We start from the raw sequence: 14,248 nt of genomic DNA on the forward strand, positions 1-14,248 counted from the left end.
CCACCCCCGGTAAATTGCACTATTAGGACTATTAGGACCTGCTGTGTTTGTTCTTAATTAAGGGTACTCAGCATCATACTAACTGACCTGCACACCTCCAAATACTCCAAACAGTATGGAAAAAATCTTAGTATTGCAGTATTTATTACAGATATACAATCAAATATACATACATCATCATGATAGTTTATTAACACATCAGCAAGTTGAAATATTGAAAAGTCACAATGAAAAAAAAATAACTTGATGACCTCTTCCACTAGCTGTCCCCCTGTGGAACAAAACACACACACACACACACACACACACACACACACACACACACACACACACACACACACACACACACACACACACACACACATTAACAAATTCAACAGAATTTTGAGACCTGCTGTTTGTTCTTAAGAGGACTCTGCAGACTAACTGACCTGTACAAGGGGAGTTACTCTGCTTCAGCTTGGTCACCTTATTGAGATAAAGATTTCATGGTCAGGAGGTTAGAAGTACAGCTCTATTGTTTTAGTACACACATATAATATATTGGTCTATAGGAGAGTCTTACTGGTTTGATAGTAGATCCTGACCACGGCTGGCTTCAGGTTAGTCACTGGGAGATCCTGTCGGATGGTCAGTTGGTAGTGAATAGGTGTATCTTTTGGAACCTGTTTGGAAATAAAAGGAAACACATCAGATTGGCAGAGGTACATATGCTTTAGTGAAAGCCCTTTGTACCTTACAGCCTTCCTCACCTCTGACAGATACACAAGGATGTGGTCATCTTTTTTATCGACTGAATCCACTAATATGCTGCCCTGAAGCTGTTAAAACAACATTCATTAGCAACATCATGGATGGTGCACAGACTAACAGACTTAGAATGGACAACTTACTCTTTCCAGAGAGGCAGAGTCAGCTGTGAAACCAGATAACACTTTCACATCTACTATAGCCATGTTGGTGCTCTCCTGTGGTCCATTATACCTGCACAAAAAAGGATGAATAATTGTTTCAAAGTCTTTGTTAAAGTGATTGTGAAAAGTTTTCAGTTTATAACGTACTGGTTTGAAAATGTTCATTATAAAGAAAACAGAAACAACTGGTGCAGCATGGTGTTACATACTGGATTGTGATGTTTAGGGTGAAGGCTTGCCCATTGGCCTTGTTGCACTCTCCCTCAGTCAGAGGCTTGGCTTGAGTCTTAATGCTCAAGGTTGAGTGCTCAGTGGGAGTGGGGATGTTGTAGAAAAGGGCCACCTGTTACAAAAGAGGGTTTACACATGAAGAAACATTATCAACAGCATATCAATCATCAATAGCATAGTAACAAAGCAGTTATCATTCAGACTGACCCCCACAGAAGCACATGCAGAGCCCTTCACTTCTACGCTGTACTTCCCAGGAACGTCCTGCAGCGCTGTCTCCTGGTACAGTAATGTGTTGTGCTGGTTCACATCAAACTGGTGTTTGTCGCCCCCTGCTGACTGCACTGTCACTGTGCTGGAGCCATGAGGGCTGAAGACCTTGGTGGCGTACAGAGCCAGAGCCTGCAGTGCCACCACCGTGTCCTGAGAGAATACAAACCCAACCCTCAGTGTGGCCAAATACTGAAGCTGGAGGAACAACCAGACACACTAACACAACAGAAGACGTTAAAAAAGGAAAAATGTGTGGAGCACCTGTGTGGAAAAATCCATATGGATTTTGCTGCTTCACCAGCCAGCTGACAATCCTGGAAGCATAGCCTAAGTCAGCAGCAGTCAGTGTGGGTTTGGTAAGAACAGCTAACAGCACATAAGAGCTCGTCTCCACCGCCAGAGAATCAGCTCTCTCTGATGAGGACTGAGACCAGTGCAGGAGACTCCCTGAGAAGACACGAGTCACATGAGATAAAGGAAGCAGGTTCAACTGTTGGTTCATGTGTGTCTGTTCAGGCACAGTGTAAATTCTGTCCTACCATCAGAGGTTGCTACACTGTCCAAGTGTTTCAGAAGCTCAGCTCGGATGTCCTCTTCTCCAGCGAGGCTGAAGGTGTAGGCTAGTAGAGCAGAGGTGTAGGTGTTGGACAGGTCACTGACAGAAGACTTTAGAAACTTCAGAGTTTCTTCCTGGAACAAATTAGGATGTTCTCAGACAATGTTATCCTAAAAGGCCATTTTTGTGGTAGCACATTTTTTAAAAAAAGTCCAGATACAAACAGAATCTTCTCAATTTTAAGTTGATTAGAAAACAGATGACTACAGAGGCAGGCAGCCAAACTGTATTTTCATTCTATGACATTAATCCACCTTTCATAATGCTTTACAATCTGGTTTCAGGTAAATACAACCACAATGTCACTGATCTACGTATAAAGCAAGTACTGAACTTCTATCCTATGTAAGCCTATTTACTTTTGACAGTTTTGTTTTCTTTTAAAATATCTGTTTATTTTGTCATAATAATTAATAATCTTGCACCACCACCCCTTAAGAAATGTGATAATCAATGCAAAAATAAGACAAGGACCACTAGAGCATCAACAAGGGGGGGACTTCTCAAGTCTGGTCAGGCATGCTACCTTTGGTCAAACTGCCTTCTCAGTAGAAACATCTGGTCAATAGAATAGTATTCCTGTTAACATTAGACAAGGCGCTACATTCACTGCCTTTAAAGTACGTTTTAAGAAATGGTTAAAAGCAAACCAGCACTGTGAAACTTTTTAGTCACTGTTTCATGTTTTAGTGTTTCATGTTTATTCCTTGTCACAATTTAATGTCCATATTGGTTGGTCAGTTGCTAAAAAACTTTGTTGGATCATCATTGCCCTTGGACATTTTCAGCTGGTTTGGAAATTGGACTAATTTTAACATCACTTTTCCCCCTTTTTAAATATATTTTCTTTTTTTTACTTTTTATTTGTTTTGTTGTCTGTCTTGTATGTCTTGGTGTCACGGGTACGCTATAAATAAATAAATAAATAAACATGAATATGTCTGTACCTACTGCGTTCATTTCCCAATTGAACCAAATATGGAAAATGATGTGAAAGTAGGTTTTAGACCTCAACCACATCACAAAGTCACAAATTGAGTGGACAAAGTTATAGTCAAAGATGAGACACAGAAATTTAGATTGTCTTAGTTGTTTCTCCCAGTGAGAACAGCAGTAATGTAAAAACAAAATAACTTCTTACCATTTTTAAGGAAATTGGTTGCTTTTTCACTCATTTCTGCAGTGAGCTGACCGCTCTGTAGCCAGTTGCACCACAGCGCCCGAGCCCCCGAGATTGTGTTTGTTAATCCCAGTAATCAGAAAACGCTCCTGATTGTCCTCAAGATAAAATGGTGGAGGTGCATCCCATGACACCATCATGGGTTTGTCTTTCAGGGAGTCGCATACTGATACTGATCTCTCTGGAGTACTGCAAGCCTGCTTTTAGACAAAAATTTGTACGAAATGAGAACATGTAAAATCTGATAATCAGAGGGACTACTGTATGAATAGTGAAAATGAGTCATAGACAGACTAGAACAAACATTCAGTTTTAGCAGCTTACAACATAAACAACCATAACAGCTGATGTCCATTAGCCAGATAGGCTACACCCCAAAACCAGGGTGGTCGAGGGAGACGATTGTGCTTTGCATGTAACATAAAAAACCACCGCTTCCACACACACACACACACACACACACACACACACACACACACACAGCACTTCGTCAGGAAGTGAAGGCTTTTGAGCTGAAACTCGTCAAAGTGCTTTTTAATTGATCTGCCCATGAAATAAAGGCATTTTAAACTGTTTCACTTGATGAGTGCCTATGTATCTTCTTATTTTTACAATTGATAAAGCCCTCAACCTAAGAGCACCATCTCAACAACAAAGACTTATCGTTCCAGGCAGCACTCCAACTCAATAGCTTTTTTTAAATTATATAGTAGTTATAAAAAATGATATAGTAGTCACAAAGAGTGTGTGCGTGTGTTCGCTACTGAGAATGTAATGGTGTGTGTGTGTGGAGGGGGGGGGGGTAATGGTGTGTGTGTGTGTGTGAAGGGGGTGTACCTGTGTGTGGTGTAGGGGGGGGGGGTAATGGTGTGTGTGTGTGTGGAGGGGGGGGGGGGGGTAATGGTGTGTGTGTGAAGGGGGTGTACCTGTGTGTGGTGTGGGGGGGGGGGGGGTAATGGTGTGTGTGTGTGGGGGGGGGGGGGGTAATGGTGTGTGTGTGTGGGGGGGGGGGGGGTAATGGTGTGTGTGTGTGTGTGAAGGGGGTGTACCTGTGTGTGGTGTAGGGGGGTGGAGGGCAGAGGGTGGTGGCAAAGTGGCAAGTGCAAAAAAGAGAGAAAAAAGAAAAACCCTGATGGGGTGTGTGGGTGATGAGATTAGGTATGAGGAAGAGTATGACAGTTCAGCATCCTGATGGCTTGTGGATAGAAACTGTCTCTGTGTCTGCTACAAGTCTGCATGCTATTGTACCTCCTACCAGATGATAGGAGGCTGAAGAGACTGTGGCTGGGATGACTAGGGTCAGCAAGGATCCGTTTCATCTTTCTCCTAAAGTGCTGGCTGTAAAGGTCCTGCTAACTTACTCCTTGTATGCATTAACTTTGCATAACTTTGCTATCATATAACTTACTCCTTGTATGCATTAACTTTGCATAACTTTGCTATCATGGGTGGTGCTGTTACCACCATGATGTGATATTGCCAGTCAGGATACTCTCCATGGTACAGCGGTAGAAGTTGGTCAGTATTTCACCGTCCATACCAAACTTCTGCAGCCGCCGAAGAAAGAAGAGCTGCTGTCTTTGTAACCATACCTATATGTGACCAGCAATGATAAGCTTTATTTATTATGACTGCCGCGCAGCGAAGCGGCGGTCATATAGGTTTAGTCAGATTTATTTATTTATTTTTCTTTTTTTTCTTTTTCGCATGCCCAAATTTCCGTCAAGGATTCCCGGGACATTGAAAGACCGGGGTACACAAAACTTGGTGGGCATGTAACCCCACATGGATAGCATGGAACCGTCGTTTTTCGTTTTGATCTGTAGCCCCCCCGCTGGACTGGACCCCCGAAAGGAGGGTAGGGCAGACACAGTTCTCTGTGAATATCTTGAGAACTGTAGGGACTAGGATGACCATTTTTTTCCGTATGTTTGCCTCCAGGGGTCATGTTAACCCATTTCATGTACACACATGTGCACAAACAGATACACACACACACACATACATTCACAGTAATCATACGTATGACACATACTCACACAGTAGACATATGTACGCTTGCACAGGCACATACGCAGGCACACACACAAGCGCACGCACACGCACACGCACGCACGCACACGCACACGCACACACGCACACACACACACACACACACAACATAAACATGAACATGCACACATGCACACAATTCAAGAATTTCTCAGAATTATGAACAGGCAAGATGGAGGTGGGGTTGTATAAAATGAATTTTACATGTGAAATCTATGAACTAATCATGTTTTGGTACTTGTTGTCTAGCAGATATCACTGAGAATTGAGTACGTGTGGATAATGCAATTTAGTGAGACAGTTAGAATCATATAGGCCTTTCAGCGTGATTTATTTTTGTGGAAAAAATGTGCTGGACTGGGCGGCGGTCATTTTGTACCGCTCTGCGGTACATCTAGTTTGTATAGCTAATGATGTTGTTTGAAGTGTGAGTTGCCATACAGTCATGAGTATACAATGAGTAGGCTCCAACAGGGGGCTTAACACACATCCCTGCGGGGCACCAGTGCTGAGTGTTAGAGTGGAGGAGATGATGTTACCCAGCCGTACCACCTGTGCCCAGTCAGTCAGGAAGTGTGTATACATATTTGGTTACACTTTACTTGACAGTATCGACATAAGAGTGACATGACTCTCTCATGAATGTGTCATAAACAAGCCATAAACGTTTATGACATAACGCTTCTGCTATTAAGTGACATTCGGTTTTTGTCATAACAAGTTAGGTTTAGAGTTAGGGTTAGGATTAGAGGTTAGGATTAGGGTTAGGGTTCATGTGTCATGACAGTGTCATACAGTATGTTCATGACAGTGTCCTGTCACTCTTATGTCGATACTGTCAAGTAAAGTGTTACCACATAATTCAATGGTAGTACATAATAGTATCACACAAAATAATGACACGCATAGATAATGACAAGTACATTAAGGACTGATAGGGACACTGTGGGGACAGGACTATGTAATGTTTTGCCTGCATCTGTGTTAAAGTGTATGTCAAACCTGACTGAGTAAGTAAGTAATCAAAATAGCAATTTGATGTTAGGAAGGTAGTTAGTTGTTTTTTTTCCAATAATTGATTAGCATGGAAACATCCTGTTTAATCATCTTGAGAAGGGGCTTTATAGCAGCTGTTTTCAGGGGCATCTGCTAAAAACAGATTCTGTACTGTTTTGTTTAGTTTTTCTCTCCCTTTAGCTGGAGGTTCCAGATGCTCAGTTAGTAATCAAGAACATATGTTCAGTTTAATTTGATAAATTTTACCTTGAAGGCACACACACATTCACACACATACACATTTACACACAAACACACACACACACACACATCAACCATCAGCATACACACCCAGACGGTGAAGCAACATGTCCGTCCTCCTCGTCCAACGGGGCAGACCCAGCAGACGCACCTCCCCTGGCCCACACGTCCCCTCAATGTCGTAAACCAGTCTCCTCTCCCTAATCCACTCATGTGTGTGTGGAAGGGGTATAATGGTGTGTGTGTGTGTGTGTGTATGGGGGGACAGGGGGGTATGGTGTGTGTGTTTGGTGTGTCGTAAACCAATTTCCTTTCCCTAATCCACTCATGTGAGAGTCGCTCCCGCCTTTACAGCACTCAGCCAGATACTTTCTAATGAGGAGATACAGCACTCCAAAAGTCCTTCATAGAATTGCATGGGGATTAGTTTGTAACGCCAATATGGCATGTGTCTAGACATATCCCACACCTTTCGTGGACAACAGTCGACATGTGAATAGATCGTACCAATCATGTGTTCGTGTCGTGAAGCCTTGCGTGTGCGCAGTTCGGCCCAAAATAAATGCCCGATAAGTGCCCAAAGTGCGTTGCAATATGGCCGCCGAATGGAGGGACTTGCCTAAAAGGACTTTGACTCAGCCTGCTGCCATAGGAGGTGTGTCTGTGTGTGAGAGCCACTGTGTGTGTGTTCTGGCCAGTGTCATAGAGAAAGCTCATGACACTTTAACCTGTTTTACAACATGCTCCAGTTCATCATCAATACCATGATCTGCTGCTTAATTCTCTCTCTCTCACACACACACACACTCTTTTTTAGAGTGACTGACATGAACAAAATTTCTGTTCAGTGCATCCTCTCCTACTGCCATTCTGAGCCAGTAGCCATCCAGCAGGCAGTGTTGTAATGTAACGGAGTACAAATACTTCGTTACTGTACTTAAGTAGAAATTTCACGTATCTGTACTTTACTTCGCTATTTAAATTTATGTCAACTTTCACTTTTACTCCACTATATTTCCTAGAATAAATGTATACTTTTACTCCATTATATTTCCACTAAGCATCTTCGTTACTCGTTACTAAAACATAAAATTAGAAGAAATGTGTGCGACTGCAATAAGGGAGGTTTGGCGAATCACTGCTCCTAGATTGCATTACGCACACTCCGCACGCTCTATTTCAGCGCTTGTTTGTTGCTAAAGGAGGAGGACGCACAACTGAAACCGCCATGGAAGCACGAGCACCTACTGGAGGACCTCCCGTTATCATAGACGACCACCCCAACGATAGTGGTGAACTCGGTGAACAGGGTAGTGGTGAAGATAACGTCATACACCCGTGGCCGTATTTGCAAGAAATGCTTCTGTATATTGGCAGCTTTCTGTGAAGCTGAACACTCCGCTACCTGCCTCAGCGGCCTGTGAAAGGCTATTTAGCATCGCAGGACTTGTCTTCAGTCCAAGATGAGTAAGACTGAATCAGGCCCGGGGTGGGTAATCGGGAGAATTGGGAGAATTCCTGGTGGGCCGCTTCACTTTTGGGCCGGTCGAGGAAAAAAATATTGACATTTGTCACGTTAGTCTATCTTTTCTTAAAGTAGGACACGTTCCGCATTATGTGCATGACACCAATGCAATGCCTCTGCGTGGGGGGGAGACCAAATCTGTGGTGGGGTCTGAGGGCCATGCAAAAAATATTATTAAAAATCACAAACACGTTGTTACGACGTTTTTTCCAACTTGTGTGCCGTCGCCACATTTGATTCCTACGTTTTGCCTGCATGGATGCGCGATCGAGTGCGCATTTAAATAATATCCAAGATGCAACAACCATTTCTAAGAGGCCTATTCCTGGCATTAGTACAAGCATATGAATGCATTATTTATGTTGTAAGACATGTGAAAGAAATGAATGACACAGGCTTGCACAAATTCATCATTTAAAATAAAACTTTTCACTTGCGCTATCATTGCAAGAATAGGTTACAATATGGAAAATGTTTCAAAGTTCCCTTTGAGTCTGATCGGCTCCAAACATGTATGGGATTTCCTTAGCCTGTGCTACACCTTTCCAAGAAGTTTTGTGAGAATTGTGTTGCCAGCCCTACCTCACCGCAGTAGGGTCAGAGAGGGTTAAAGCGGAAGGGTTAAAGCGGAGGGTTAAATGGAAGCTTTTGATAGCGCACGCCACTAACGAAAAACTAGGGTGACCAGATGTACTCATTTTCCAGGACATGTCCTCTTTGAGACCTATTCTAGAGCCTCAAACGTGTTTACAGCGAAATTGCATTGCGTTTTTCTTTGTCGTTCACAAATAAGTTCAAAATAGCCTTTTGAGGCAGTGTTTTCTGTTATGTCCTCTTTTTCACAAACTAAAAAGAGGACACAATCAGGTCACCCGAGAAAAACGGAAAACCACCAGGTCAAACCACTCAGAGGTGTAGGCTACTCTGGAACCATCACTAGGTCACTAATTTGTGCGTTATTTATGTTTGATTACATTTCAGATGGAGGTGGTTTGTTGGTTTCCTGTAGAGTTTTTTTTATTTATTTATTTTTCTATGTCCGTATATTGGGGGGGACATTTTGGTCATATTTGAATATTGGGGGGGACACGTCCCCCTCAATGTCTATGGTGACTACGGCCCTGGCCTAAACATTAGTTCAATATGTATCTTTGTAGAAGCCTGGGATAAGCTACATTTCAAAAGCGTTCTTTCTTTCTTTCTTTCTTTCTTTCTGTTTTTGTTAACTTGTGGAATAGTGGAATATTTTTTGTTAACTTCTCAGTTGAAGTGAATTATTATATAACCTTTACACATTTGTTGAACCATGGTACTAATAAAAACTACAGGATAGTAAGAGCTAAAATGTTGCTTCATTTATCCAATTTCCACCAGTATGGAAAACGTGAGCCGGTCTTTTACCTGAAACTCTCGGGCACTGAATTCTGGCAACTTTGAAAACCAGCTTCTTTTGAAGATGAACAGACACCTTTTCAGTTTCAACTAATGACTGGCATATTAGTAGCTGCTAGACATAGGTGGCCTGTGTGTGTGTGTGTGTGTGTGTGTGTGAGAGTGAGATGGTGACCTGGGGAGTAAGCCCTAGAAATGCTCATCACATGACCAAAATTTTCTCCCTACAAGCAGGTCATTTTTTTTTAAAGAAATAAGTTATTTATTTTTCATTTTTACCTGAAATTCATACAAAAGTGACATTTCTGTTTCTTTCTTTGATGTCAGCTCTAAAAATATGCTATTTGTTCTTTGAACTTAAGAGAATTGTGCCTGAAAAGTCCTAGAAAAGAATGTGATTTTGATTTGATGAGTGAGATTAAGAAGATATTGGGAACCCTGAATATGATTTATGCTTTACTATAAGAAAGCCAAAATAAAGTTCACAATAAAAGTTCAAAATAAAACCGCTTGCTTTTTACTTTTACTTCAAATACTTAAGTACTTTAAATATCAGAAAATAACTTTTGATACTTAATTTCAATTCAATTTCAATTTATTGTGCTTATAGAGCGCCAAAACATAACACATGTATCATGGCGCTTTACAGAATGTAGGCAATCAGAGAAAGAAGGAAAGAAAGGAAGAAAAGGAAAGCAAGAGAGAGGCCCATGGGTAACAGGGGCGAGGAAAAACTCCCTAGAATTGGAGATATATATAGGAAGAAACCTCGAGCAGATCCACGACTCAAGGGCCTGACCCATCTGCCTAGGGTCAGTACATGACAGTAAGGTCTGTATACATGACAAATGCATATGATAGTCGGGTGTAGAGAATAAGACATGGTGTTAAGCACTTGAGCTGAAAGTTACAAGAGGTGGGATGATTACGTATCCGTTATGGTAATTCGTTATTCCTGATTTAGTGACAGAAAGTTCAATAGTCCAGCATTGGGATTGTCCAGGGGAAGGGAGTTTCCGAGGGGCATGTGGTGGGTTGGTGGATGGGCCAGTAATCCAGGCAGAGTTGTCATAGGCTGGTGGTGGGTCGCTAGGCTGTACGGGCCAGGAGTCCAGATAGGGGGCAGTAATAGGGCAGTCGAGGATGGGACTTCAGGTGAGATGGGTGAGAGGAGGGCCAACACACGGATGGTTGATGGCTGGTGATGATATACCTCACAAGTGAGGTACAGTAAGGGGGAAGAAAGAGAGATGTAGAGTGGGTTAGTATTACTGAAAATCAGAATGGTTAATGTCAATAAGTAATCAGTAGTACTATATATTGTTACAGTATACCATGGTGGGAATAGGCAAGAGAGGGAGAGTTGAGAGAGAGAGAGAGAGAAGGGGGGAGAGGAGAGGGGGGGGGTTGTACGGCGTGACACATGAAAAGTCCATGACAGCACTATGCTATAGCAGCATAACTAAGGCATGGTGAGGGGTAGTCGACACCAGCGCAGGTATGGTCAGTGACCACCATCGCACGTGCGACTGGGGTGCCAGTCACACGAGGACTCAGCAGGGTGGTCCATTCCAAAAAACCCTGAGGTGGGTGAATTTCCACGCACCATACCTAACTATGGGAGGCAGTAAAGAGGTATGTTTTAAGTCTAGACTTAAAAATAGGGAGGGTGTCTGCTAGTCGAATTGAGGTAGGAAGATTATTCCAGAGGAGGGGTGCGCGATAGCTGAAAGCTCTGCCTCCTACTGTAGTTTTTGAGATTCTTGGAATTACAAGAAGGCCAGTATTCTGTGATCGTAGCGGTCTGGGTGGGTTATATGGAACTAGGAGATCTTTAATATATTCTGGTGCCTGGCCATTAATGGCTTTGTATGTTAGAAGTAATATTTTGAAGTCAATGCGACTTCTAACAGGCAGCCAGTGTAGAGATGCCAGGATAGGGGAAATATGTTCATATTTTTTAGTTCTAGTGAGTGTGCGAGCAGCTGCATTTTGTATAAGCTGTAAGCTCTTTAGACAGGTGTTATTGCAGCCAGCGTATAGAGCATTGCAATAATCAATCCTTGAGGTGACAAAAGCATGGATTAATTTCTCAGCGTCTGGTAGGGATAAAGACTTCCTTATCTTTGAAATGTTCCTTAAATGATAGAATGGAACTTTGGTAATCTGTTTTATGTGATTACTTAGTGATAGGTCTTGGTCAATTGTAACTCCTAGATTTTTAACACATGTGGATGAGGATAGTCGGAGATCAGTAAATGTAGCCTGTGATGAGGATAGGATATCCCTCATCTTTTTAGGACCTAAAACCATGACTTCTGTTTTATCTGAGTTCAAAAGCAGGAAATTGTTTGTCATCCATGTCTTTATGTCTCGTATACATGTGTCAAGTTTGGCTAACGGAGTCAATTCGTCAGGTTTTATGGAAAGGTATAGTTGTGTATCGTCTGCATAAGAATGAAATTTAATGCCGTGTTTCCTAATTTCTGAGCCTAGAGGAAGCATATAGAGAGAAAATAACAGGGGCCCTAGTACTGAGCCTTGAGGCACCCCATATTTTACCATAGTCTGGGTAGATGGTTCATTGTGAACCTGTACAAATTGTCTGCGGTTGGAAAGGTATGATCTAAACCAAGCGAGTGCTGAGTCTTTAATGCCTATCGAATGTTCAAGCCTGTGGAGTAGTATGTTGTGGTCTATGGTGTCAAAGGCAGCACTGAGGTCCAGGAGGACCAATATTGATATATGTCCATTATCGGCAGCGATGAGGAGGTCATTAAAAACTTTAACTAAGGCTGATTCAGTACTGTGGTGAGCTCTGAAACCAGACTGATATAATTCTTGGATTTTATTCATATGCAAGAAGGTACCAATTTGTTTCGACACTATTTTTTCTAGTATTTTTGACAAAAAAGGGAGATTAGATATAGGCCTATAGTTGGCCAGGTTGTTAGGGTCAAGGGTAGGCTTTTTGAGGGATGGCTTAATGACAGATAACTTAAACGACTGTGGTACATGGCCTGATAGCAGTGAGTTATTTATAATCTGGAGCAAAGCATTATCCAACAAAGGAAGAGCAGTCTTCAGAAGATGAGTAGGAATAGGATCTAGTAGACTAGTTGTAGATTTTGATGAAGAGATTGTGGAAGTGAGGTCTAATATGTCAATAGGTGTAAATGAATTCAACGTTGTTCGTCTCATCTGTGATTCAATTATGTTTTCGCTACCGTTCAGCAATGGAGTATAAATATTTGGTGAGACTGACTGGATATTAATCTTATCTCTAATTGTTTCAATTTTGTCATTGAAAAAGTTCATGAAGTCATTACTGTTTAGGCAAATAGGGATAGATTCGGTTACTTCGGTGTGGTTCTTCGTCAGGCGGGAGATTGTGGTAAAGAGAAATTTTGTATTGTTTTTGTTTTCTTCGATCAGCGAGGAGTAGTAAGTTGACTTGGCTTCGTTGAGTGCTTTTTTGTAGGTGATAAGGCTATCTTTCCATGCTTGGCGAAAAACTTCCAATTTAGTGGTACGCCATTTTTGTTCAAGTTTACGCGCTGTTCGTTTGAGTGTTTTTGTCTGTGTGGTATACCATGGAGCACGCCTTACTTGTTTTCTCATTCTCTTTTTGAGTGGTGCTACTGAATCAAGGGTTGAGCGTAATGAGTTCATCACATTATCAGTTAACAAGTCGACCTCGGCTGGATTAAGGAATGGGCCTTCTGATAGGCCTACTACATGAGTCCGGAATGGGGCAAGCGTAAGCGAAATTTTTTCTAGAAAGTCTGCATTAGTTTTTTCAGATAAGCCGCGGCTGTAGTATTCAGCTAAATTGGGTACTGCATGTTGTAATGTCATTGTAAAAGTAATTAGATGGTGGTCAGTTAAGGTCGGGTGTTGTGGCAAGATTGTTAACTGCTCTATGTTTATGCCGTATGATAAGACTAGATCAATAGTATGGTTATGTCGGTGCGTGGGCGAATTAACATTTTGGCAGAACCCGACATGGTCAATTAGGGATTGAAATGCAATTGTGAGACAATCGTGCACATTATCCATATGAATATTAAAATCACCCAATATAAGTATTTTTTCTGTTTGGATAGTTAAAGTAGAAAGGAAATCAGAAAATTCCTCTAAGAAATCAGTGTAGGGGCCAGGGGGTCTGTACAATGTGACCACAGTTACAGGCTGATTAGTTTTCCAGTCTGGCGGTAAAAAATTGAGGACTAGAACTTCAAAAGATTTAAACTTGTGTGTGAGCTTGGGAGATGTGAGAAGACTAGATAGATAGATTGTAGCTACTCCACCTCCCCTGCCAGTGTGGCGTGGTACATGATAATTCAAATGGGAGGGAGGTGTAGACTCATTTAATGGAAGGTATTCATCTGGTTTAAGCCAGGTTTCAGTAAGACACATAACATCTATATGATTGTCAGTAATAATTTCATTAACCAAGGCAGTTTTACTTGACAGTGATCGAATATTAAGTAAAGCAAGTGTAAGTTGCGTTTTTGGAGGAATTTGCTTCACCGAAGAAGTTTTTATCGTAATAAGATTGCTACGAATAATTCCCCTAGTGGGTCGAGTAAGAGTTGACAGTCTTGGTACAGACACGCTCTCTATTTGGCCTTGTGTGCCCTGTATACCTGGGTGACTGTTAGGACGGCAGAGATCTGTGTAAGACCTTATCTCTGCTTCCTGGATCTCTGGTTCGTCAGGAACTAGCCTCGGTTAAGTGACGGTCTATGTTCCTTGAAAGGAGGGCAGTACCCTCCCATGTGGGATGGATACCGTCTCTTTTCAAC

The 14,248-nt window shown here is 42.0% G+C and overlaps 1 protein-coding gene across 1 annotated transcript; it reads right to left on the reverse strand.

Moving 5' to 3' along the window:
- Positions 1-215: 215 nt before the first annotated feature.
- LOC143131476 (murinoglobulin-2-like) lies at positions 216-2,994 on the reverse strand. Its single transcript, XM_076291129.1, has 10 exons — positions 2,986-2,994; positions 1,958-2,108; positions 1,795-1,865; positions 1,353-1,613; positions 1,124-1,257; positions 894-984; positions 753-821; positions 566-665; positions 432-468; positions 216-271 (listed from the first exon to the last, which is right to left on the reverse strand). Exons 1-9 carry the CDS (start codon positions 2,992-2,994, stop codon positions 446-448), a joined length of 909 nt encoding a protein of 302 aa, XP_076147244.1. The 3' UTR covers positions 216-271; positions 432-445.
- Between the last annotated feature and the right edge of the window lie 11,254 nt (positions 2,995-14,248).

The sequence above is a fragment of the Alosa pseudoharengus genome, unplaced genomic scaffold (assembly GCF_046254945.1).
Source record: "Alosa pseudoharengus isolate Yale_2024_CS ecotype anadromous, Long Island Sound unplaced genomic scaffold, YU_APseudo_1.1 YU_APseudo_1.1_scf_18, whole genome shotgun sequence".
NCBI lineage: Eukaryota > Metazoa > Chordata > Actinopteri > Clupeiformes > Clupeidae > Alosa > Alosa pseudoharengus.